Source organism: Neoarius graeffei, chromosome 3 (genome assembly GCF_027579695.1).
Source record: "Neoarius graeffei isolate fNeoGra1 chromosome 3, fNeoGra1.pri, whole genome shotgun sequence".
Classification (NCBI taxonomy): domain Eukaryota; kingdom Metazoa; phylum Chordata; class Actinopteri; order Siluriformes; family Ariidae; genus Neoarius; species Neoarius graeffei.
Genome location: NC_083571.1, coordinates 8644442 through 8671510, shown reverse-complemented (window position 1 = coordinate 8671510; position 27069 = coordinate 8644442). Strand labels below are relative to the sequence as shown.

Below are 27069 nucleotides of genomic sequence, written 5' to 3'. Positions count from 1 at the left end.
GGTTGCTGGTTGAGAGATATTTACCGTTCTCGACTTATAGGAAGTGCCATTTGGCACCATGATCTTTGACCTTGAATGACCTCGAAAGGTCAAACTCAAGGTCACGGATTTTCAGAGGGCTATCACTTTTAAAATGGCCAAACTCAAGGTCACGGATTTTCAAAGGGCTGTAACTTGAAAGTGGTTGATGGTTGAGAGATATTTACCGTTCTCGACTTATAGGAAGTGCCATTTGGCACCATGATCTTTGACCTTGAGTGACCTCGAAAGGTCAAACTCAAGGTCACGGATTTTCAGAGGGCTATAACTTTTAAAATGGTTCATGATCAGCGGATGTCAACCGAAAGGTCAAGCTTTTGGTCAAAATAACAACACATTTTCCTTTATAACTCAAAAACGGTTGCCGATAGACCGATGTTTACTATTAAGAGCATATAGGAACTCCTATATGGCCTTTTATTTGGCACCATGATCTTTGACCTTGAGTGACCTCGAAAGATCAAACTCAAGGTCACGGATTTTCAAAGGGCTGTAACTTGAAAGTGGTTGATGGTCGAGAGATATTTACCGTTCTCGACTTATAGGAAGTGCCATTTGGCACCATGATCTTTGACCTTGAGTGACCTTGAAAGGTCAAACTCAAGGCCACGGATTTTCAGAGGGCTATAACTTTTAAGATGGTTCACGATCGGCGGATGTTTAGCATCGTCAGCATACAAGTCGTCCCGTATGGGCTTTCAGCTGCTGCCATGACCTTTGACCTTGACTGACTTTGAAATGTCCTATATGCTCAAGGTCATGGGTTTTCAGAGGACTATAACCTGACGATTGAGAAATATTACCATTATCAACATATAGGTATAAAATAAGTGCTGCCGAGCGAGGTTTGTTTTGCCTGGCGACACTTGTTACGTAATGTTTCCGAATCAGCTCCACGACCATTTATAGAATTTATACCACTCTGTGAATCCTCCGTCACTGACGCACCGCTGCGTCTGCTGCCAGCGCGTGGCGATGAGTGTAATTTCTCACCTGTCGAAACTCTGGAAATCGTCCAGCTTGTGAAAAACAGCCCCCTCTGTGCGCCCCCCCCGTGTCGCTCTGAAATAAAGCTTCAAAAAACAAACACACAAAAAGGCAGAAAGCTATATCATCATACAAGCCTTAAGCTTGTAATTAAACAATAAAGGAGACGTTCTTTTATTTCCGCTGCCGTGGCAACAGAGAGAATTGAATTTTTTTTTTTTTTAATACCTGCAGTAATATGTTTTTCCTCCTCTGTAACACACTCATGCTCACACCCCTTGTGTGTTAGGTGTGTGTAATTATTCAGCGAGAAACGACAGGCTGCCACATGTGCTGCAGTCGAGAGCTGCTGATAGGTGTGTGTGTTTTGTTTAATTGGAGTCGAGAGCCAGGGCATCTGGATTTCACCGTGAAGTGCTTTATGAGGCATGACAGGAAAAAAAAAACAAAAAACCTGACAGATCAACAACACGAAATTTTCTCAAGAAACATCAGAAAAAAGACCGCTTTTGAGTCAAAACTCTGAAAATTAGCATCACGGCGAGCCGGAAAATAAATCCAGCCTCCGTTTTGCTCGTATCAGAGGTTGTATCAAGTAACAAAAGGTTTATGAAATTAGCATGACAGAATCATTATTCCTGGAAATGTAGAGTATAATCTTTCAAAAAAAAAAAAGCCGCAAGACGCAATCAGATATCCTTTTAGGGAGTGAGTGTTAAATGCTCTGCTCTTTTTTTTTTTTAATGCAGGAGACCATCCGACAGCTCCAGGAGGAACTGAGGAGCATCGGAGAAGCTCAGGACGCTCTCAGGGCCTTCTCCGATTGGCTGAGCGCAACGACGACGGGTTTTACAGCAGCCAGCGAGAGCAAAAAAGTCCCAGACCGGGCGTCTCTGGAGAAAAAGATGAAAAGGCTGGAGGTATGGCGCTGGGAATACACACACACACACACATGTGCACACAGTGCAGAGATAAATGGACTGTCAGCGATTTAATAGCTGCTGTATTCCCGAGCAATTTGTCATTGATTTAATTCTCCCCTTATATGAAATGACTTTGGTGAGGACAAAAAAAAAAATCCCCATCCAAAGATCATCTGTTTAAAGCGTCCGTAAATGACTTTGATCAGACTGATTCGCTAATGGTTTTAAAGCAGCGGTTTGTAAAATTGCAGAACAAAAAAAAATGGCAGAAGTTGTATCTCTACTTAGATCATATAATATATATATACGTACGTGTATATCTCACTCACTGACCGACCGGCCACTTTATTAGGAACCCCCATCCACCTGCTGTTTGCTTTGAGTATTTCCGAAACGGCTGATCAGTCTCTAGAATGGTGTAAAAACTGGAAACAAGCGCCTCGTTGATAAGAGAGGTAGGTCAGAGGAAAACTGGCAGATTGGTTTGAATTTTTATTTATTTATTTATTTATTTTGCCAGGAAGGATATCGTAACTCATATAATCACTCTTTGCAACCGTGGTGAGCAGAAAAGCATCTCGGCAGAAAAGCAGAGCACCACCTTGAACGTACAGCATCCTGTCACAGGAACGATGCTCTGTTCGAGATGATCTGCACCGACAGAATTTAACCACGCCCGCTTCTACACTATTCGGATGAGATCTATAATACGTTATCAATAATTTTACGTCTTTTTTTTTTTTAAACATATCGACAGCGTTGTAGTCGAGTCACTAAACCTCGAGTCCGAGTCCGGTCTCGAGTCCCCAGTGTTCAAATCCGAGTCATTAAAGAAAATTTCAAGTCGAGTCCGAGAACAAGACTCCACCCGCACCATTTAACGGCGGCTGTTTTTGTTTCAGCGCCGTTAACGTTAGTTTGTTCCTGAACAGGTGAACGCGCTTCTCTTTATCAGGGAGTGTGAAGTATTCTGTCAGAGATGGTTGGGAGACGGATGGAAGTGAAGAAGGTGCGTTTATTAATACAAGCGAGGCACAAACAGGCTATCATAGATGAGAAACAGGAAATCAGGAAACCAAACAAGGAAATAAGGCTCGGTAATGTATCAGCAACTCAGCTCAATACTTCGCAAAGTAAGTGTGTTTTTATATCGGCACACTGATGCCCCTTTTCCACCAAAGCAGTTCCAGGGCTGGTTCGGGGCCAGTGCTTATTGGAACCGGGTTTTCTGTTTCCACTGACAAAGAACTGGCTCTGGGGCCAGAAAAACCAGTTCCAGGCTAGCACCAACTCTCTGCTGGGCCAGAGGAAAGAACCACTTACGTCAGCGGGGGGCGGAGTTAAGACCAACAACAATAACAAGACCGCGAAAGATCGCCATTTTTAAGCAACAAGAAGCAGCAGCTGTACAAACGCGAAGTCAGCCATTATTATTGTTGTTGTTGTTGTTGCTGCTGCTTCTTCCGTGTTGTTTTTGCTTTGATATTCGTGCCAAGGTTTATGCAAACGTAGCGATGCAACTGACGTATAAAGCGACGTAATGACGTATACAACGACGTAACTGACGTGTACAGCGATGTAATGACGTGGCTTCGCTTAGCACCGCGAGCTATAGAAAAGCAAACTGGTTCTCAGCTGACTTGCAAGTTGAACGAGTTGTGAACCAGCACCAGCACTGGAACTGATTTGGTGGAAAAGGGGTAACATTGCCTCCGGGTGCTCCGGTTTCCCCCACAGTCCAAAGACATGCAGGTTAGGTTAACTGGTGACTCTAAATTGAGCGTAGGTGTGAATGTGAGTGTGAATGGTTGTCTGTGTCTATGTGTCAGCCCTGTGATGACCTGGCGACTTGTCCAGGGTGTACCCCGCCTTTCGCCCGTAGTCAGCTGGGATAGGCTCCAGCTTGCCTGCGACCCTGTAGAACAGGATAAAGCGACTAGAGATAATGAGATGAGATGAGGGGTAACATTGCGCCTTAATCCTGTGCAGGTGCACAAGTGTGACACTCTTACACGAAATTAGTACAAAAATTTAATGTCGATATACAACCCCGATTCCAAAAAAGTTGGGACAAAGTACAAATTGTAAATAAAAACGGAATGCAATGATGTGGAAGTTTCAAAATTCCATATTTTATTCAGAATAGAACATAGATGACATATCAAATGTTTAAACTGAGAAAATGTATCATTTAAAGAGAAAAATTAGGTGATTTTAAATTTCATGACAACAACACATCTCAAAAAAGTTGGGACAAGGCCATGTTTCCCACTGTGAGACATCCCCTTTTCTCTTTACAACAGTCTGTAAACGTCTGGGGACTGAGGAGACAAGTTGCTCAAGTTTAGGGATAGGAATGTTAACCCATTCTTGTCTAATGTAGGATTCTAGTTGCTCAACTGTCTTAGGTCTTTTTTGTCGTATCTTCCGTTTTATGATGCGCCAAATGTTTTCTATGGGTGAAAGATCTGGACTGCAGGCTGGCCAGTTCAGTACCCGGACCCTTCTTCTACGCAGCCATGATGCTGTAATTGATGCAGTATGTGGTTTGGCATTGTCATGTTGGAAAATGCAAGGTCTTCCCTGAAAGAGACGTCGTCTGGATGGGAGCATATGTTGCTCTAGAACCTGGATATACCTTTCAGCATTGATGGTGTCTTTCCAGATGTGTAAGCTGCCCATGCCACACGCACTAATGCAACCCCATACCATCAGAGATGCAGGCTTCTGAACTGAGCGCCGATAACAACTCGGGTCGTCCTTCTCCTCTTTAGTCCGAATGACACGGCGTCCCTGATTTCCATAAAGAACTTCAAATTTTGATTCGTCTGACCACAGAACAGTTTTCCACTTTGCCACAGTCCATTTTAAATGAGCCTTGGCCCAGAGAAGACGTCTGCGCTTCTGGATCATGTTTAGATACGGCTTCTTCTTTGAACTATAGAGTTTTAGCTGGCAACGGCGGATGGCACGGTGAATTGTGTTCACAGATAATGTTCTCTGGAAATATTCCTGAGCCCGTTTTGTGATTTCCAATACAGAAGCATGCCTGTATGTGATGCAGTGCCGTCTAAGGGCCTGAAGATCACGGGCACCCAGTATGGTTTTCCGGCCTTGACCCTTACGCACAGAGATTCTTCCAGATTCTCTGAATCTTTTGATGATATTATGCACTGTAGATGATGATATGTTCAAACTCTTTGCAATTTTACACTGTCGAACTCCTTTCTGATATTGCTCCACTATTTGTTGGCGCAGAATTAGGGGGATTGGTGATCCTCTTCCCATCTTTACTTCTGAGAGCCGCTGCCACTCCAAGATGCTCTTTTTATACCCAGTCATGTTAATGACCTATTGCCAGTTGACCTAATGAGTTGCAGTTTGGTCCTCCAGCTGTTCCTTTTTTGTACCTTTAACTTTTCCAGCCTCTTATTGCCCCTGTCCCAACTTTTTTGAGATGTGCTGCTGTCATGAAATTTCAAATGAGCCAATATTTGGCATGAAATTTCGAAATGTCTCACTTTTGACATTTGATATGTTGTCTATGTTCTATTGTGAATACAATATCAGTTTTTGAGATTTGTAAATTATTGCATTCCGTTTTTATTTACAATTTGTACTTTGTCCCAACTTTTTTGGAATCGGGTTGTAAATATCTCGTGCCAAATTATTATGGCATGTTACAAAAAATAAAGAAAAAAAATCTGAGTCCTCGTCTCCAATGTACGAGTCCGAACGCAGTTAATTTACGAGTCCGAGTCATCAGTGCTCGAGTCCAAGTCGAGTCACGAGTCCTTAAAATTAGGGCATGAGTCGGACGCGAGTACTACAAGCCTGCATATTGAGCATACGCACGCTTCATACGTAAAGTCTGTACGTCTCATGATCTGTGATTGGACTCACGGTACCAGGTTCATGAGATCAAAGTCGAACTACTACTTCTTTTTTCTGCAAACACAATCGCGTCGCGTGGTAACATAGCACAGGTACTTTCAAAAGTCTCGGTAACTCAGGAGTTCCTAAACTAGAGGATTTATAAATGTGCTCGTCAGACACGTGTTATGGATTTTTATGCATTTATTTATGTTTGTCAGTCACATTTCAGTCAAATCAGACGTAACTGAAGCGCTGCTAAATGCTAAAGCTAACCAGCGCTCGATTACGGTTAGCGTTTGAATTTGTAAAGCCCGTCATGTCGCCTTCAAACCTAAAACGCAGCTCTGTCTTGAGTTCCAGTCTTCTGGATTTTCTAGAGGAGAAAATATCTTCTGGAGTTTTCCGTCGGAGATGCAGCTCACGACGACGGCGGAGTTTTAACCTCCTAAGGCCCAAGCTGTTTTTTTACATGCATTTTTTATTTCTCTTTGCTATTTGGGCTTATTAGAACCTGATTAGAATAAAAACTAAGCATCATCTTTTGATAAGATGTACTTTTAGAGAAAAAGTATGTCCACGTGTGTGGATTCTTGTTCCGAATTTCCATAAAGTGCTGTCCACGCATGTGACCGCTAAGCCCTAGGAGGTTAAAGCGAAACCGCGCGCCCGCCTCGTCAGCGTGTTTAACGCGCAGAGATCTTGCACGTCGTCTGGCAGAATGTCGATATTCATCGTATCGAAGCTGCTCCAGATACGTTAATGACCTCTAAAATCACGACATGCTGCGTGTTTTGTGTAAGAAATTAAAAACGTTCGAAAAGTTAACTTTTTTTTGTTTGGTCATGGTTGAAGGAGAAAGGATTAAAGTGGGTCTTCAGACAGAGCTGTTTGGAGAAGACGGTCCTGCTGAACGATGTGACGCCCAGATTTAGGTTTCGTGAAAAGAAAAGAAGCGAAGCACATTTCCTCACTGCCGCTTCACAAAAGGCATTGATTTGCTCTCACACTCACACAAACGCTCGTGTTATTTGGGCCTCTGTGGGCCTGGCACAGTTCTGTATGCATGTCCTGGCTGAGTGTGTGTGTGTGTGTGTGTGTGTGTGTGTGTGTGTGTGTGTGTGTGTGTGTGTGTGTGGAGCATGCAGGAGGGTATTGATTATATCTTTATGAAGATGGAGCACAAACAGTGTCAGAGAGAGTGGAGACAATTCAATGTCCTCCTGCAAAACACACACACACACACACACACACACACACGCGCGCGCAGTGAGCGAGGAGATGAAGGAGTGGTGTGTCTATGCAACCTGCTGGCACCAGCAGTGTAATTGATGTGATGCCTCTCATCACATCAGTACGACACGCCCACCCTCTTCCTCTTTATTTTCCTTTTTCTCTTTTTTTTTTTGCCTGCCTGTCTCTCTCTCTCTCTCTCTCTCTCTTTGTGTGTGTGTCTGTCTCTCTCTGTGTTTCTTTGTCTCACTCTCCATCTCACTTTCTCTGTGTGTGTGTGTCTATCTCTCTGTCTGTGTGTGTGTGTCTGTCTCTTTCACTGTCTCGCTCTCTGTCTTGCTTTCTCTCTGTTGGTCTCTCGCCCTCTCTGTATGTGTCTTTCTCTGTCTCGCTCTGTTTTTTTTTCTGTTTCACTCTCTTTCTGTCTCTTTTTCTGTCTCACTCTTTCTGTCTTGCTTTCTCTCTGTCTTTCTCTGTTTCACCCTCTGTCTGTTTCTCTGTCTGTATACAGTATGCGTCTGTCTCATTCTGTCTCGCTCTCTCTATTTCTCTATCTTACTCTCCATCTTTCTTTCTCTGTGTGTGTGTCTGTCTCTCTCTGTGTTTCTTTGTCTCACTCTCCATCTCACTTTCTCTGTGTGTGTGTTTCTATCTCTCTGTCTGTGTGTGTGTGTCTGTCTCTTTCACTGTCTCGCTCTCTGTCTTGCTTTCTCTCTGTTGGTCTCTCGCCCTCTCTGTATGTGTGTCTTTCTCTGTCTCGCTCTGTTTTTTTTTTTCTGTTTCACTCTGTCTTTCTGTCTCTTTTTCTGTCTCACTCTTTCTGTCTTGCGCTCTCTCTCTGTTTCTCTGTCTTGCTTTCTCTCTGTCTTTCTCTGTGTGTCTTTCTCTGTTTCACCCTCTGTCTGTTTCTCTGTCTGTATACAGTATGTGTCTGTCTCATTCTGTCTCGCTCTCTCTATTTCTCTATCTCACTCTCCATCTTTCTTTCTCTCTGTTTGTCTCTCGCTCTCTATACAGGTATGTTTCTGTCTTTCTCTGTCTTGCTCTTGCTCTCTGTCTCACTCTGTCTCTGTTTCTCTGTCTCACTCTCCATCTTGCTTTCTCTCTGTCTCTCTCGGTCTGTGTGTGTGTGTGTGTCTCTCTCTCTCTCTCTCTCTCTCTCTCTCTCTCTGTTTCTCTCTCACTCTCCATCTTGCTTTCTCTCTTTAGGTCTTTCTGTCTCTCTATCTTGCTCTCTTTGTATGTGTCTTTCTGTCTATCTCTTTCTCTGTTTCTCTGTCTCACTCTGCTTCTTGCTTTCTCTCTGTCTCTCACTCTCCGAGTGTGTCTCTCTCTCTCTCTCTCTCTCTCTCTCTGTCTTGCTCTCTAATTTTCTGTCTCTCTCTCTCTGTCTTGCTCTTTCTCTCTGTCTCACTCTCCATCTCTCTCTTTTTCTGAGTGTGTGTGTGTCCATCTCTCTTGCGGTGTCTTACTCTGTGTGTGTCTCTCTCTCTCTCTCTCTCTCTCTCTCTCTCTCTGTTTCTCTCTCACTCTCCATCTTGTTTTCTCTCTCTGTCTTTGTCTGTCTCTCTATCTTGCTCTCTTTGTATGTGTCTTTCTGTCTATCTCTTTCTCTGTTTCTCTGTCTCACTCTGCTTCTTGCTTTCTCTCTGTCTCTCACTCTCCCTGAGTGTGTGTGTGTCTCTCTCTCTGTCTTGCTCTCTAATTTTCTGTCTCTCTCTCTCTGTCTTGCTCTCTCTGTCTCACTCTCCATCTCTCTCTTTTTCTGAGTGTGTGTGTGTGTGTGTGTGTGTGTGTGTGTGTGTGTGTGTCCGTCTCTCTCGCGGTGTCTTACTCTCTGTGTGTGTGTCTCTCTCTCTCTGTTTCTCTCTCACTCTCCATCTTGTTTTCTCTCTCTGTCTTTGTCTGTCTCTCTATCTTGCTCTCTTTGTGTCTTTCTGTCTATCTCTTTCTCTGTTTCTCTGTCTCACTCTGCTTCTTGCTTTCTCTCTGTCTCTCACTCTCCCTGTATGTGTGTGTCTCTCTCTCTCTGTCTGTCTCTTTCTCTGTCTTGCTCTCTGATTTTCTGTCTCTCTCTCTGTCTTGCTCTTTCTCTCTGTCTCACTCTCCATCTCTCTTTCTGAGTGTGTGTGTCCGTCTCTCGCGGTGTCTCACTCTCTCTCTGTATGTGTGTGTCTCTCTCTCTCTCTCTCTCTCTGTTTCTCTCTCACTCTCCATCTTGTTTTCTCTCTCTGTCTTTGTCTGTCTCTCTATCTTGCTCTCTTTGTATGCGTCTTTCTGTCTATCTCTTTCTCTGTCTCACTCTGCGTCTTGCTTTCTCTCTGCCTCTCACTCTCCCTGTATGTGTGTGTCTCTTTCTCTGTCTTGCTCTCTGATTTTCTGTCTTGCTCTTTCTCTCTGTCTCACGCTCATCTCTCTCTCTTTGAGTGTGTGTGTCCGTCTCTCTCATGGTGTCTCACTCTCTCTGTATGCGTCTTTGTCCCTTTCTCTGCCTTGCTCTCTGTCTCTGTCTCTGTTTTCTGTCTCACTCTCCGTCTCTCTCTCTCTCTCTCTCTCTCTCTTTTTGCTCGTCGTTAAAGCCGAGTCGTATCATGTGTGATCAGTCAGCTCCAGGAGCCCATTAGACTCAGCTCTTTGTTGAGACAGCTGACTCGTATCACGTGAAGAGACGTCTCCAGATCAGACGTACGTTCAGGCTGATGAGGGGGGAGGTGGGTGTGTGGGGGGGCGTGTAGGGGGGGCGAGCCCTGCTGTGGTGGCCCTGGTTAAGGCTCGGTAATTGGCTCTTCCTCTCGTATCTCATGCTGAATCTTCACATCTTTCTCTCACACACACTTCAAAGGGCCCTTCAGGAAAGTCCACTTGAGAAGAGAGCACTCATCACTCCGCGGCCGGCGTGGCGCTTTCACTCCCGCGTAGGATCAAGAAACCTTTTCTCTCTTTATCTGAGTAACGGTTCGGGATGAGATTTTTTTATTCATAATGATGGTACTGTTTTTACAGGTCAGGGAGTAACATGTTGTTTATAATAATTTAATACTTACAGTGTCTTGCAAAAGTATTCACCCCCCTTGGTGTTTATCCTGTTTTGTCGCATTACAAGCTGGAATTAAAATGGATTTTTGGAGGGTTAGCACCATTTGATTTACACAGCATGCTGACAACTGCACATTGTTGTTTTATTGTGACATTAAGATGAAAAAACAGAAATCTGGAGTGTGCATAGGTATTCACACACACCCCAAAGTCAATACTTCATAGAGCCACTTTTTGTTGCAATTCCAGCTGCAAGTCTCTTGGGGTATGTCTCTATTAGCTTAGCACATCTAGCCACTGGGATTTTTGCCCGTTCCTCAAGGCAAAACTGCTCCAACTCTTTCAAGTTAGATGGGTTGCGTTGGTCTACAGCAATCTTCAAGTTATGCCACAGATTCTGGGGTCTCGGCTTTGACTAGGCCATTCCAAGACATTTAAATGTTTTTCACTTTAAACCACTCCAGTGTAGCTTTAGCAGTATGTTTAGGGTCATTGTCCTGCTGGACCGTGAACCTTCGTCCCAGTCTCAAACCTCTGGCCGACTCAAACAGGTTTTCCTCCAGAATTGCCCTGTATTTAGTGCCATCCATCTTTCCTTCAGTCCTGACCAGCTTTCCTGTCCCTGCAGATGAAAAACATCCCCACAGCATGATGCTGCCACCACCATGCTTCACTGTAGGGATGGTGTTCTCAGGGTGTTGGGTTTGCGCCACACATGGCGTTTCCCATGATGGCCAAAAGATCAATTTTAGTCTCATTTTGACCAGAGAATCTTCTTCCATGTGTTTGGGGAGTCTGCCACATGCTGTTGGGTAAACTCCAAGTGGGTTTTATTAAGCAACAGCTTTTTTCTGGCCACTCTTCCATAAAGCCCCACCCACTCTGTGGAGTGTACAGCTTAAAGCGGTCCTATGGACAGATACTCCCATCTCCGCTGTGGATCTTTGCAGCTCCTTCAGCGTTATCTTTGGTGTCTTTGTTGCATCTCTGATTAATGCCCTCCTTGCCCGGTCTGTGAGTTTTGGTGGGCGGGGCCTTCTCTTGTCAGGTTTGTAGTGGTGCCATATTCTTTCCATTTTGCTATAATGGATTTAATGGCGCTCTGTGGGATATTCAAAGTTTGGGATATTTTTTTATAACCCAACCCTGATCTATACTTCTCCACAACTTTGTCTCTGACCTGTTTGGAGGCTGCTTGGTTTTCAGGTTGCTTGCTTAGTCATGTTGCAGAGTCAGGGTCCTTCCAGATTTATACAGACAGATCATGTGACACTTTGATTGGATGTTAATCAACTAATTATGTGACTTATGAAGTGAATTGGTTGGAGCAGCTCTTATTTAGGGGTTTCATACGAAAGGGGGTGAATACTTATGCACACTCCAGGTTTGTGTCACAATAAAACAATATGCACCTTTAAAGCTGTAGACGTGTTGTGTAAATCAAATGGTGCTAACCCTTCAAAAATCCATTTTAATTCCAGTTTGTAATGCGACAAAACAGGACAAACACCAAGGGGGGTGAATACTTTTGCAAGACACTGTATAATGTCCAAATTAACATTTAAATAAGATCAAATGCACATTACGGATATTAATACATAGCTAAATTACAAAACATTGCCTGCTGTACAAAAAAAAAATTCCGATATAAAAGACAAAATATCTCAAACAAAACAAATGTATATTGCATATTGTCAAAAATCATTTCTTTCTTTATCTTTATCATCATATAAATATTACAGTTGCAAAATCAATTGATAAAATGTTTCTGTAAAAGAAAATCAGAACGCGATGGAAATATCTAATATATTCATGATACATTAAGATGATCAATTGTTTCATGGATGTTAACATTAAATGTAGCTATAAACGGATAAAAAGTAAAGGGGTGTTCACACGGCAACTTTTACTCCGGTGTAGCACCGGGGCTGCCCCGGTAGAGCGTTCACACGGTACAAAGTTATACCGGTGTCGCCCCTGAAAGCTGCTTAAACCGGTGCAAATCTAACCCTGCTCGGGAGGTGGTTTAAGAAATTTACTCCGGAGTAAATGCTAGTTTGCGGGGCAGCACCGATATAAAATGGGCCGTCTGAACGCTACAGGGGTAGACTCGCTACGCGTGACGAGAGTTGATTACATACGGGCATTGCGTAATTTGCATCCTGGTATTTTGTGCTTCCAAAATGCCGAATATCAACAACGACAGAACTGCGTGTCTTCCAGTGTTGCCAGATTGGGCGGTTTTAAGTGCATTTTAGCGGATTTGAACATATTTTGGGCTGGAAAACATCAGCAGTATCTGGCAACACTGGCATCTTCATCCACGTTGTTTTCCCGGTGCTTGGTGATGCCATGACAACCGGGAAAAGGAAGTACATTTTCACGCATGCGCATATTTCATTTCCGCATTACAGTGAACCCTCGCTATAACGCGGTTCATCTTTCGCTGTTTCGCGGATTTTTTTTTTTTTTACAGTGCATTGTGTTCAGAACACTGAACTTCAGCGAGTGGCACAAGAATGGGACCCGTTGATGTGTTGCTCGTTACAGTTTTCAAATATAATCGAAGGTGGCATGTCTGTTTACAAGAATCTTCTTGCCCAGAAGAAAAAAGAGTGCCAACAACTACCCATAACTATGTTCTTCTCTCGGAAAAAGACACCTGCACCACAGCCTTCAGCAGAAAATGACGCTACAGCGGAGCGGAGTCAGGACAAAGAGGCACAGTCAGAGGGACTGTGAAATACGCGAGTCGCAATGTGTCTAACCTCGTATTCATTATTAAAAATATTATTTTACAGTATTATTACAGTATTATTATTTTAAAAGTATTAAAAACTGTCATAGTTATTTGCAAGAACGTTTTTTTTATTTCTTAAACAAATGCTTTACATTTGTATTGTATAATAGTTGTAAAAAAATTAAGTTGACTATTTCACGGATTTCGCCTATCGCGGGTCCTTTTTGGAACGTAACCCCCGCGATAAACGAGGGTTCACTGTATTACTATCGTATAGCACGGTCGCAAAAACTGCCGTGTGAACGCAAGTGGGGCTGCACCGGTGCCAACACGCTTCTGTCTAGTAAGCAGGGTTGTGACGTGTGAACGCTCCACAAAATTTACACCGGTGTAAGATATATCGCAACAAAATACATCGGTGCAGCATCGATGCAAATATGTGCCGTGTGAACACCGCTTAAGTTGCTCTGGTATGAGAGGAGTAACCCACTTCAGGACATGCTGTTAGAGGAAAATAATCAGAAGAAGATTATTGGAAAACCGTTACTTACAAATCACTGACACTGGAGACTCCGCCCATAAATGTGTCCTTATAAAATCCGACCCATAACAGTGTGCATCTTTGAATGTTTTCGAGCTGTTGCTATAGAAACCATAACAGTACAAGGAGTGTGTTGCACTACTGTCCAAAAAACTCAATCCACACCTTCTGACCAATCAGATTGGAGAATTCAGCGGCGCAGTGGTGTGTGTATGAATGAATGAATGAATGAATAAATATTTTCTCTCTTCACTTTTTTTTTTTACAAATTCATGTTTTGTTTAAATTTGACCTTCAGCGTATTAATCTGATGTCGAGTCCGTAACGATGCACCCTCCTGTAACTCCTCCTTTCAGTCTCTACAGCGCGACATGGACGAAGGCCACGCCCTGTTTAAGACCCTTCGTGAGAAAGCAGAGCAGGCCGTCTCCTTCCTGGATGAAAGCGGGTCGTGCAAGCTGGAGCGCGAGGTCCAGGAGAGCCGATCTCAGCTGGAAGAGCTCGGCCTGGGATTACGAGCCGAGCACGGTGCTACGGAGAAGAGCACGATGCTTTATAAAGAGTTTCAGGAGCGTTATAAGAGCCAGCTGCAGTGGCTGAGAGAGACTCGGGTTCTGCTCAGCGCTTCTACAGAACCCAAAGCTGAACTGTACCAGAGAAAAGCCCAGCTGGCAAAGTATAAGGTACAACAATGACAAAATAAAGTTATTTCTAAACATGTTATAATGCCTTCATAGATATAGTTATTAGAAGTGTTAGAACGGGTAGAATAGGTCTTTACGGGAAAATATCAAACCGAGGTCTTGACAGGTCCGTACTGTAAAGAAAGACCTCGGTCTGATATATTCCCGTAAAGACCAAGCAAGCGAGGATAATGAGTTTATTCTATGGCTTTTTTTATTTTTTATTTCTAAGACTAAAATAGACGGTCGTTATAATGAGCCGTGATGCTGCTTTCAGTCACGTCACATTTGCAACGTAGTTGAGTCGCCATGCAGAATAAACAGCTAGCGGTTTCAAAACTGAATTTCTGTTAGCGGTTAGCACTTTCAGAACGCTCTTTGTTGCTCATTTCTTGAATAACTCTCTGACTCTTGTTTGTCTTTTGGCCATTTTTGATTTCCGTTTTTTTTTTTTTTTTGGCAACATTGAAAGCCGGTGCCTTCGAAAGAAAGTCCGTAATCTTCCACAGGCATTACGGGAAAATGCTGCCCTGTATTTAGTGCCATCCATCTTTCCTTCAGTCCTGACCAGCTTTCCTGTCCCTGCAGATGAAAAACATCCCCACAGCATGATGCTGCCACCACCATGCTTCACTGTAGGAATGGTGTTCTCAGGCTGTTGGGTTTGCGCCACACATGGCGTTTCCCATGATGGCCAAAAAGATCAATTTTAGTCTCATTTGACCAGAGAATCTTCTTCCATGTGTTTGGGGAGTCTGAGACATACTGTCGGGCAAACTCCAAGCAGGTTTTCTTAAGCAACAGCTTTTTTCTGGCCACTCTTCCATAAAGCCCCGCCCACTCTGTGGAGTATATGGCTTAAAGCGGTCCTATGGACAGATACTCCCATCTCCACTGTGGATCTTTGCAGCTCCTTCAGCGTTGTCTTTGTTGCATCTCTGATTAATGCCCGCCTTGCCCGGTCTGTGAGTTTTGGTGGGCGGGGCCTTCTCTTGTCAGGTTTGTAGTGGTGCCATATTCTTTCCATTTTGCTCTGTGGGATATTTTTTATAACCCAACCCTGAGCTATACTTCTCCACAACTTTGTCTCTGACCTGTTTGGAGGCTCCTTGGTTCTCATGTTGCTTGCTTAGTCGTGTTGCAGAGTCAGGGTCCTTCCAGAACAGGGTGATTTATACAGACATCATGTGACTGATCATGTGACGCTTTGACTGGATCTTAATCAACTAATTATGTGAGTTATGAAGTGAATTGCTTGGACCAGTTTTTATTCAGGGATGAATATGAAAGGGGGTGAATACTTATGCACACTCCGGGTTTCTGTTTTTTCATCATTATTGTTTGTGTCGCGATAAAACAACAATGTGCACCTTTAAAGCTGTCGGCATGTTGTGGAAATCAAATGGTGCCAACCCTCCAAAAATCCATTTTAATCCCAGTTTGTAATGCGACAAAACAGGACAAACACCAAGGGGGATGAATACTTTTGCAAGACACTGTATAATGTGTTATGAACGCCACTTATGTAAGATATCATACACATGTATTGAAAAATGCGCTCATCATGGATGTGGCCCGTTCTGTAATTGCGGGAAATCGTCTGTTAGTCATCGTCAACTCTGTCATCGTTAAACTGGGCAGTCCGTTAACAGGACTGACATTTTCCCCATCGTTTTGTCTTAACTCCACACGCTAACTTCAAACTAGCGACCACGTGGCGCGTACAAGACCAGAATTTTACGGATTTTAATCATTTTTTTTTTTTAAATGAGTCCGAGATTCACTCCGATATCACAGTAACAGAGGTGACGCATAATGAACCTAGCGTTGGGGTAAAATCCTCAACGTTTTGTTCAAATTAATGAGCGAAGAAACACAACGTACCTCACTGCCTTCCCGCCAGAGGAAGTGATATCACTCGGTGTAGGTGTCACGCGCATTATTATTATTATTATTATTATTATTATTATTATTAAAAGTCTTTATGCGGTTTTATAACCAAGTTAACAGAGTTGACAAGAACATTGGGACGGATTAAAAAAAAATCTTTTTAAGACCTGAAATTTCACATAATACAGAAAATAGACTTGCTATGCAATAGATTTTATAACCGTTAATAGAATAAGCCTCAAAAAGCAGATTGTTAGACTGAATCACTTCCTGTTTATTTGAGTTGAACAGACGAATCAGGAGTCAAAGACGGTTAGTAATGTAGCGGGACGGGTGGGAGTCATTTAGTTAATGTTTTATGGATGAATTGGGTCGAAAATGTACATCAAGCATTGCTACTGGTGAAAGTTTGTCCTAATTTGCTTTATTGTTCCAAACCGATTCAGTAAAGATTTTCTTTTGCGGGAAAGGTTGATCTCGGAGACGCGGAATGTACCCCGAATTCTAGAATGACCCTAATACCCTGTCCACACTAGGGATTTTGTACCGATACGATACTACTTTCGTACAGCAACACCTGTCTACACTAGCAACTATACCGGTACTGTAGCGGTATAACTGTATCGGTACGAAACCCACAAATGTATGGGTTTCGTACCGGTACAGTATCGGTACTGTAGCGCTTCGCTGTAGTGTGGACAGATGAAGCGGTTCTGTATCGATACAAATATAATGCACATGCACAAAGTCACACACCTCAATCGATGTCTTCGCTGAATAAAATAGTGAAGAACGGAGATTCGTTTTCTTTGTTTCTTTCTCAACTGCCTCACGCGTTTTATACGATTCAACTGAATAAATGACCACCAGAAATACAGACTGTACACTGACAACAAAAAGCACACACACGTTTCATTCGCCATATTCTCGGAAGGAAGTTACTCGGTAACCACGGAAACATTTCGCGCACGCGCATTTCAACTACCGTGAAAGAAAACCGCAAACATTTCTCGCTAGTGTGGACAGATGCGCTAAACTGTACCGGTATACTTTGTATCGATACAGTTATACCACTTTCGTACCGGTATAAGTGTGAACACAGCATTATAGTGAAAAGCCTTTTCGTGACCTGATTATAAAGACGTGTTGAATGTCTGAAAGTGTTTATGGTTGGTTATAACTCCGACGTGGCGTGTGTTCAGGTGTTGGAGCAGTCGCTGCTGTCGCGGGACTCGGCTCTGAGCGCGATGATGGAGAAAGGAAAAACCCTGCTGTCTCTCCTCCACTCTCCCTCCATCATGGAGAACATGGACAGATTACAGAGCGACTATCGGGAGCTGTGCGACTCCGCGCGGGTGAGACGAGCTCACACACTGATGCACTTCTTCTAGTGTTCACGCACGTTTTATGTCGGCTCTCGACAGAATCGTCCTGCAGAGTGATGTGACGATCATGTGACACAGTGTCCGATTTCTAAACAAGCTCTAAAAAAAACCCACACACAATAACTTCGGAAAGCTTACATACAACAGTGACGTCTAACGCTAACAGGCTTGCATTTGCTTTGTAAGTACGTTGCTATGGCAACAGGGACAACAGTGCGTATTGTGAAATCAACGTTGATGTCACTGTTCGCTCAGGCTCAGGTGCAGAAGCTGGAGGCTCATGTGAAGAAACAGGAAGTGTATCATACCGAACTCCAGGAAGTGGAACGGTGGCTGCTGCAGATGTCCAGCCGGATGGTGACCCCTGACCCCACTCCGGGTGGTGGGCTGGAGGCAGCTGCGCAACAGCTGGCCAGACACAAGGTGATCGGTTATAGTCATACAGATGCTAAGATGGACACACACACAAGCATACATGTACATACAGTAGGTGGCACTGTAGAGCTGCATCATAGTCTGTGTATCTCTCTCTCTCTCTCTCTCTCTCTCTGCCTGTCCATCTGACACTCTATGTGTCGGTCTCCTCACGTCGTGTCCCGCCCCTCGTTCAGGACTCCGGATGAATTCGCCGCATGTCTCTTTAACGTTCAGTAAACAGGACCGAAATGCTCAGGGGACTTTATAAAGCACAAAGCCAGGCGTATTTCTGCGCCGAACACAGCAAAATATCTTGCAAGCCAGCAGAGCTTCAGTCGCTGAGCCATTTTTCTTCACAAGATTCTCACTTCCTGTCGGAAAACTCGTCGCGTTAACATTTGCGTGATTAATGTTGTTCGGTGGATGGTAGAGCGCGATAAGGCATTTTCTGTAGCGCAGCGGTTCCCAAACTTTTTTACTCCAACCAGGTTGACGCACCCCCAGTTCCCCAGTTTCAAAAAACACACGCTTTCTTATAAAGGCAGCATCTTTAATCGTGCTAAAATGATGATAAACATCGTTTGCCACACCTGCAGGAAACCACAAAAGTGAAAAAAAACACACCAAAGCTTTTTTACAAAGGCAGCACGTCATGCTCGAATGAGAACATCGAATCACATATTATTATGCGCTCTCGTATTTGAATTAGATAGAATTTGATTGAAATGTCTCATCTCATCTCATTATCTCTAGCCGCTTTATCCTGTTCTACAGGGTCGCAGGCAAGCTGGAGCCTATCCCAGCTGACTACGGGCGAAAGGCGGGGTACACCCTGGACAAGTCGCCAGGTCATCACAGGGCTGACACATAGACACAGACAACCATTCACACTCACATTCACACCTACGCTCAATTTAGAGTCACCAGTTAACCTAACCTGCATGTCTTTGGACTGTGGGGGAAACCGGAGCACCCGGAGGAAACCCACGCGGACACGGGGAGAACATGCAAACTCCACACAGAAAGGCCCTCGCCGGCCACGGGGCTCGAACCCAGACCTTCTTGCTGTGAGGCGACAGCGCTAACCACTACACCACCGTGCCACCCCATATATATATATATCTCATCTCATTATCTCCAGCCGCTTTATTGAAATGTAACAGTTTTAAAACGTTGCAACACGGTAAATGCGCAAATTCATTCCAAAGGGAGATCACATCGAGGCATGTAGTCTACCAGCCAGATACGGGGAAAATATATGATTTTCATCCGTGTTTAAAACACTAGCAACACAACCCTGTCATTACAAGGTTATGAAAATGAATTGAGAATGAATTTAATTTGCAAAAAAGTTAACATATAATAACAGTAAAAATAGCAATGATAATTATGAACATATGCATTTTAAAGAGATAAGGATTACAATTAAGGAGCATATCAGGAACAGATAAAGAAGAGGATCCATCTGATTGTGAAGTGCAGCGCTGGCGGCTCAGTCTGCAGCAAGAGAGACAGACAGACAGACAGACGGTGGGTGGGTGGGTGGGTCAGTAGGCTATATAGGTCCTATTTTCAGTAGCAGTATATATTTTTAGCAAGATCAATGCCATTTGGCCAAATACATACCAATATTAATGCGACGGATGGGCCTGCATCTTGGCACAGAGCTCGCCGATGTTTGGGGTAATTGAAGACAGTCTCAGCCTCAAATCTTTCTCAACATCTCCCAGTCTTTGCCGATGTTTAGTTTTAATTGCTGCCAAAGCGGAGAACCCAGCTTCGCACAGATAAGTTGTTGCGAAGGGCATCAAAACTACTGCAGAACCATTATGGCGTAGACCAGACCTGGGCATTTTCCGGCCCGCAGGCTGCATCCGGCCCTTTGGTTCATTCTGACCGGCCCGCGTAAGGTTAATTAGAAATTACAAAATAAACGTATTTTCTAATTTTACCTCATGCATGGACTGAATGTGCATTGCTTTTATTTTGAAGTTGTGTTCAACAAAAACGCAACGCGCGCCACATGAAATCCCACGAAACCTAATCCCGCGATAACTACTGCCGTAATTTGTCCAGACCAACCACAAACTTGTACGTCATCCTTCAAACGGTCCAGCCAATCACATAGTGTGACGTCACCAGCAGGCGCCGGAGCCCGAGCCGATCTGTAGATCTGATACCTACACCGAATCTTCGCATCTCCACCTCGGACATTCAGCCTGACTCTGATGCGCTCGTTAAAGACCAACAGAGACGAGATTTCTCTCACTGAACAAATAAAAAACACCAAATGAGGTGATTAGACTACAAATGTGGGCATCGTTATTATAATATGATGTATCTTGCTTGATATTTAGAGTAGAAAGACAATATTGTGATGTCTTTATTGTGTTTTGGGGTGAATGCGACTGAAAAAAAAAGGTACAAACGTTCACATTTTGTTAACCATTGTTTTGGGAAATTTGATTGAATAAATGACGTTTTTTGTAAGGCAACCTCGTTTTTTCCCCCATACTCTTACCAGTCTTAGCAGCTTGTAAAAACAATGTTATTTACTGCTTTAGATAAAGAAATACAATTAATATTATGCAGAATTTAGTTCAGCCTTATGGTCCGGCCCTCTACAAAATTTTCTGTTTCTCATGTGGCCCTATGGAAAAAATAATTGCCCACCCCTGGCGTAGAAGAAGAGTTAAAAATCGCCATTACATTTTTTATCTTGCACACCCCCTAGTGGCAGCTCGCGTACCCCCGGGGGTGCGCGCACCACACTTTGGGAAACCCTGCTGTAGCGCATCTGTGGAATCGCTGTTGAAATGAATCATATGTGTGTGTGTGTGTGTGTGTGTGTGTGTGTGTGTGTGTGTGTGTGTGTGAACACGTATGCTGATGTTTACTGCTAATTCCCAGGCCATCATGGAGGAGATTGCAGGCTTTGAGGAGCGTCTGGCAGGGCTGAAGGACAGAGGAGACGAGCTGACGTCTGGCTGCACCGAGCGCCTCCAGGCTCGCCTTCGCCAGCAGATCCAGAGCCACCTGCAGGGAGCACGAGACAGCTACTCGGCCATCTGCAGCACGGCGCAGCGCGTGAGTGTCCCTGCCAGAGCGCCAGCGCCGAGCCAACACACCACCAGATCTCACCCGGGCACCGTGTGGTGCCATCACTCCGTCCACTTCCACAGAATCACAGATTCAGAATCGGTGACTTGATCCGAAACGTTACGCCAGTATCGACAAAGGGAAAGTTTCTCGCGTTCAGATTTGGGTTACGCACGTGCTCAGTTTCTGAGCGAGAATTTGAAATAAATCTTACAGGAGTCGACTCGGCCTGTATTTCTGCATAAATAGTCCTCGCTGTAATTATTCACTGCGCTAATTAATCACTGGTTTCATTGAACAAAATGCCTTCCACTGTCATTAATGATGTTACAGCACAGAATAAATTACAATTTTACAAGTAATAATAATTTTTTTCAGCTTGTGACGTATTTACACGTAACCCCCCCCCCACACACACAAAAACGTTACTATACAAATCGAAAATAATAATAATAATAATAATAATAATGAAATTAATTATCTGTTCTAATAAAAAAATCTTTATTTGTACTGTAAAGCATTTATTGTTCAAAATTACACTCAGTTTGGTCTGATATCATAAAAAAAAACCTGCAATAATATAGAACAAAAACTATAAACTAAACATGAACTAAACGAGAGAAATATTAATTAAATTGATAAACGACATATTAATGAAAAATAATACAGTGCTGAGCGTAAATGAGTGCACCCCGTTTGAAAAGTAACATTTTAAACAATATCTCAATGAACACAAAGAATTTCCAAAATGTTGACAAGTTTAATATAACATCTGTTTAACTTATGAAAGTAAGGTTAATAATATAACTTAGATTACACATTTTTCAGTTTTACTCAAATTAGGCTGGTGCAAAAATGAGTACACCCCACAACAAAAACTACTCCATCTAGTACTGCATGATTTTTAATGACAGCACCAAGTCTTCTAGGCATGGAATGAACAAGTTGGCGACATTTTGCAACGTCAATCTTTTTCCATTCTTCAACAACGACCTCTTTTAGTGACTGGATGCTGGATGGAGAGTGATGCTCAACTTGTCTCTTCAGAATTCCCCATAGGTGTTCGATTGGGTTCAGATCAGGAGACAGACTTGGCCACTGAATCACTTTCACCCTGCTCTTCTTCAGAAATCCAACAGTGGCCTTAGATGTGTGTTGGAAAAGTGCACGACGACCAAGGGCACGGAGTGATGGTAGCATCTTCTCTTTCAGTATAGAGCAATACGTCTGTGAATTCATGATGCCATCAATGAAATGCAGCTCCCCGACACCAGCAGCACATAAGGACGCTGCCACCACCATGTTTCACTGTAGGCACCGTGCATTTTTCTTTGAAGCCATCAGTTCCAAAAACATTTATCTTGGTCTCATCACTCCAGAGTATAGAGTCCCAGTAGTCTTCATCTTTGTCAGCATGGGCCCTGGCAAACTCTAGGTGGGCTTTTTTGTGCCTGGAGAAGCTTCTTTCGTGGACGGCATCCATGCATGCCATTCCTCTGCAGTGTACGCCGTATTGTGTCACGGGAAATAGTCACCCCAGTTTGGCTTTCTACTTCTTTAGAGAACCGCAGTGAACTCGCACGCCGATTTTCTTCAACCCTTCTCATCAGAAGACGCTCCTGTCGAGGTGTTAACTTCCGTGGACGACCTGGACGTCTCTGTGAGATGGTTGCAGTTCCAGCTTTCTTAAATTTTTGTACCACTTTTGCTACAGTATTCTGACTGATAAATAAAGCTTTGCTGATCTTCTTGTAGCCTTCACCTTTGTGGTGGAAAGAAATTATTTTCTTTGGGGAATTCTGAAGAGACAAGTTGAGCATCACTCTCCATCCAGCATGCAGTCACTAAAAGAGGTCGTTGTTGAAGAATGGAAAAAGATTGACGTTGCAAAATGTCGCCAACTTGTTCATTCCATGCCGAGAAGACTTGGTGCTGTCATTAAAAATCATGCAGTACTAGATGGAGTCGTTTTTGTTGTGGGGTGTACTCATTTTTGCACCAGCCTAATTTGAGTAAAACTGAAAAATGTGTCATCTAAGTTTATATTATTAACCTTACTTTTGCGTTATAAGTTAAACAGATGTTATATTAAACTTGTCAACATTTTGGAAATTGTTTGTGTTCATTGAAAATGTTACTTTTTTCAAAGGGGGTGCACTCATTTACGCTCAGCACTGTATCTTAAATTAATATATAATTTTTAATAATAATAATACAACTAACGAGTGGTGATGGGAGCCTGGAAACAGGAATAAACTTCCCTTATATGAAGGCAATCAAAAAATAAATAGATAAACAAATAATTGATATATTTATTCTATCCACATTCACTGGATATGAGCAGCCGGGCACTCTGATTGATTGGCTACTCTACTACTAGGCTATCAGCTCATATACCGCGGGTAGAGAAAAACAAAATGGCAGAGCGTGTTGCTGAACCAGCCGAGGATGAAATAAAAACTACTCGAAGACAAAACCCTAAAAAGCAACACAATATGGAATGAAAGTATTTGATGGTAAGGATGTATATGTTTTTTTTTTTTTCAAGAATTATTATTGCATTTTTTTTTTTACAAATTGCTCCTGTTATTTCGCCGATTTGTTTACATTCTAAGCGGAAATGATTTCGTCCGACGTTTTGTATCAAGTTTATATTTATCGGATTTGCAAAAAAAAAAAATGCTCCGTTTCTCCAAATCCAGTGAATGCGGACAGAATAAAACAGTATGACTTGATTTCGTGGAATAACTGTTAAATATTATTTAATAATAAAGTAAGGAAAGGTAATAAATTAAATAAAAAAAGTTGTCAATATACAAATATGTAAAATACGTAATACACATGGTCTATAACATGAATGTAAATTATTCAGCACTTCATCCAACACGTACTATTATTTTGCATTTTATTTTTATGTCATTAAGTGCAGCGACTTAATGAAGCGACGCGAAAACAAAATTACGCTTGTGAAATTACAACCCCGATTCCAAAAAAGTTGGGACAAAGTACAAATTGTAAATAAAAACGGAATGCAATGATGTGGAAGTTTCAAAATTCCATATTTTATTCAGAATAGAACATAGATGACATATCAAATGTTTAAACTGAGAAAATGTATCATTTAAAGAGAAAAATTAGGTGATTTTAAATTTCATGACAACAACACATCTCAAAAAAGTTGGGACAAGGCCATGTTTCCCACTGTGAGACATCCCCTTTTCTCTTTACAACAGTCTGTAAACGTCTGGGGACTGAGGAGACAAGTTGCTCAAGTTTAGGGATAGGAATGTTAACCCATTCTTGTCTAATGTAGGATTCTAGTTGCTCAACTGTCTTAGGTCTTTTTTGTCGTATCTTCCGTTTTATGATGCGCCAAATGTTTTCTATGGGTGAAAGATCTGGACTGCAGGCTGGCCAGTTCAGTACCCGGACCCTTCTTCTACGCAGCCATGATGCTGTAATTGATGCAGTATGTGGTTTGGCATTGTCATGTTGGAAAATGCAAGGTCTTCCCTGAAAGAGACGTCGTCTGGACGGGAGCATATGTTGCTCTAGAACCTGGATATACCTTTCAGCATTGATGGTGTCTTTCCAGATGTGTAAGCTGCCCATGCCACACGCACTAATGCAACCCCATACCATCAGAGATGCAGGCTTCTGAACTGAGCGCTGATAACAACTTGGGTCGTCCTTCTCCTCTTTAGTCCGAATGACACGGCGTCCCTGATTTCCATAAAGAACTTCAAATTTTGATTCGTCTGACCACAGAACAGTTTTCCACTTTGCCACAGTCCATTTTAAATGAGCCTTGGCCCAGAGAAGACGTCTGCGCTTCTGGATCATGTTTAGATACGGCTTCTTCTTTGAACTAACGAGTTTTAGCTGGCAACGGCGGATGGCACGGTGAATTGTGTTCACAGATAATGTTCTCTGGAAATATTCCTGAGCCCATTTTGTGATTTCCAATACAGAAGCATGCCTGCATGTGATGCAGTGCCGTCTAAGGGCCCGAAGATCACGGGCACCCAGTATGGTTTTCCGGCCTTGACCCTTACGCACAGAGATTCTTCCAGATTCTCTGAATCTTTTGATGATATTATGCACTGTAGATGATGATATGTTCAAACTCTTTGCAATTTTACACTGTCGAACTCCTTTCTGATATTGCTCCACTATTTGTCGGCGCAGAATTAGGGGGATTGGTGATCCTCTTCCCATCTTTACTTCTGAGAGCCGCTGCCACTCCAAGATGCTCTTTTTATACCCAGTCATGTTAATGACCTATTGCCAATTGACCTAATGAGTTGCAATTTGGTCCTCCAGCTGTTCCTTTTTTTGCACCTTTAACTTTTCCAGCCTCTTATTGCCCCTGTCCCAACTTTTTTGAGATGTGTTGCTGTCATGAAATTTCAAATGAGCCAATATTTGGCATGAAATTTCAAAATGTCTCACTTTCGACATTTGATATGTTGTCTATGTTCTATTGTGAATACAATATCAGTTTTTGAGATTTGTAAATTATTGCATTCCTTTTTTATTTACAATTTGTACTTTGTCCCAACTTTTTTGGAATCGGGGTTGTATAATGTGTCCACAGAATGAGTGTGTTTAAAGTGCATATCACGGGTAAATTCAGGAGCAAGATCAATGTGATTCTCCTATTTTATATTAAACTTTGGTCAAATATCTGTAACATTCTGCATTCTCTGCAATTTTTTTTACCTTGCGCAATACTAGAAAAATTCAGTTGAAATCGAGCCATTTGAGGCGAATTGGTCCGCCTCTGAAAAAACTCGGCATTTGGATTTCCCGGCAAACGTTGATTTTCGTGACGTCACGTGCGGGACACTTCCTTCTGAATCCTACGTCAGCGCTGGTTTGTTTATGAGAAAACGACCTGGTGTTTTTCTGCAAATTTCTTCAACGTTATCGCGTAATTATTAAAATGTTTAACAGATGTATCGTAGGAGGGTGTACAGTAGCAACACCAATCTTGATGGGATTAGTACTCATCGTTTAACAAAAGACCGGACAATGAGAGAGAAATGGGAGCGCTTGGTCTACACAGGCTGTGCACTGAAACCGTGCAAAGCTCGCGCAGCCTGCTGGCGCTTCCGCAGGTAACGTCACGAATCTGGCTCCAGACTCCCTTGGGATTTTCCCAGACGCGTTTTATTTTTTTCTGCTGTAGACAGATGGCCTTGTGCAAAATTACCCTTCTGGATGAGTGTGTAAAGGGACATACTTTCATATAAAAACAACACGAAATTAGTCCAGAATATGCACTTTAATCATGCTTCAATTGCCTATTTTGACTTGTCAAAAAAAAAAAAAACGCAGTAATGTCTGTTACATGTCAAAAAATTTCAACCTTTTTTTTTTGACCTGGGTTAAAATTTTTAACCTAGTTCATAATTTCCATCCTCGGTAAAATTTTGGATGATCTGAGATTCTTAAAAGGAATTTTCCATCACTTCTTTTGTCTGTCTTTCTTCCATCCACTTCCTCTCTGTCTACACTTATTGAGTATTTCCTCTTACCTGTCTAATTAAAGCTAGACGGCCTTTCGCTTTCATAAAATCGGTGAAATTTAGTTCCGTCTGAAATGTGGTCAGTGTGATATATGTTTATTTCTGTAATATCTCACAAAATATCAGGCCATTCTGTTCGGAGGCTGGGAAGTTATTTAATTTGAAGGGATTAAAGCAAATAACGTGCATGAAATCGCTCGCTTTGCGCAGTCAAGCAGACAGGAAGTCCATGTGCGCATGCACAGGTTTACCTTTGAGCGTGCACTGACCGTTCCATCATTCTGTCGCTAAACAAACAGCTGGTCACACCAAGGTGCTCGCTGAGCGCCGATATTTATTAGTTTGGTCCTGCGTTTCCTTTCCTTCGTATATAACATAACTTCTTTTCTTCTCGCTTTCTTTCCGTTACTGTAGTCGGTCTTTCACGTTTCATTCACGCCCTCCATTTTTCTCTCCTGTTTCAAATTTGTATCCCACAATGCCTTGTATGAACAGGGAAAGCCACCATGTGATGCCATGCATGATGTAGTATCTTGTATTGGGTCACTGTGAATCAAGAAATAATAGCGGAGAATTTAAGGCCACATGGCCCTAAATTCATTAATTGTTCTATTAGAAAAAAACTACTAAAATCGGAAGTCTGTGATTCGAATTCAGTAGTTTTCGGTCCACGAAACAAAAATAATTGGGTG

The 27069-nt window shown here is 42.7% G+C and overlaps 1 protein-coding gene across 1 annotated transcript in view; it reads left to right on the top strand.

The window, feature by feature from the left end:
- The window catches only part of syne1a (spectrin repeat containing, nuclear envelope 1a), a 491960-nt gene that overhangs the window by 256028 nt on the left and 208863 nt on the right, over nucleotides 1-27069 (top strand). The window contains 5 exon segments of the mRNA XM_060915606.1: nucleotides 1776-1946; nucleotides 13729-14055; nucleotides 17148-17300; nucleotides 17586-17753; nucleotides 20658-20834. Coding sequence (XP_060771589.1) covers nucleotides 1776-1946; nucleotides 13729-14055; nucleotides 17148-17300; nucleotides 17586-17753; nucleotides 20658-20834 — 996 coding nt within the window.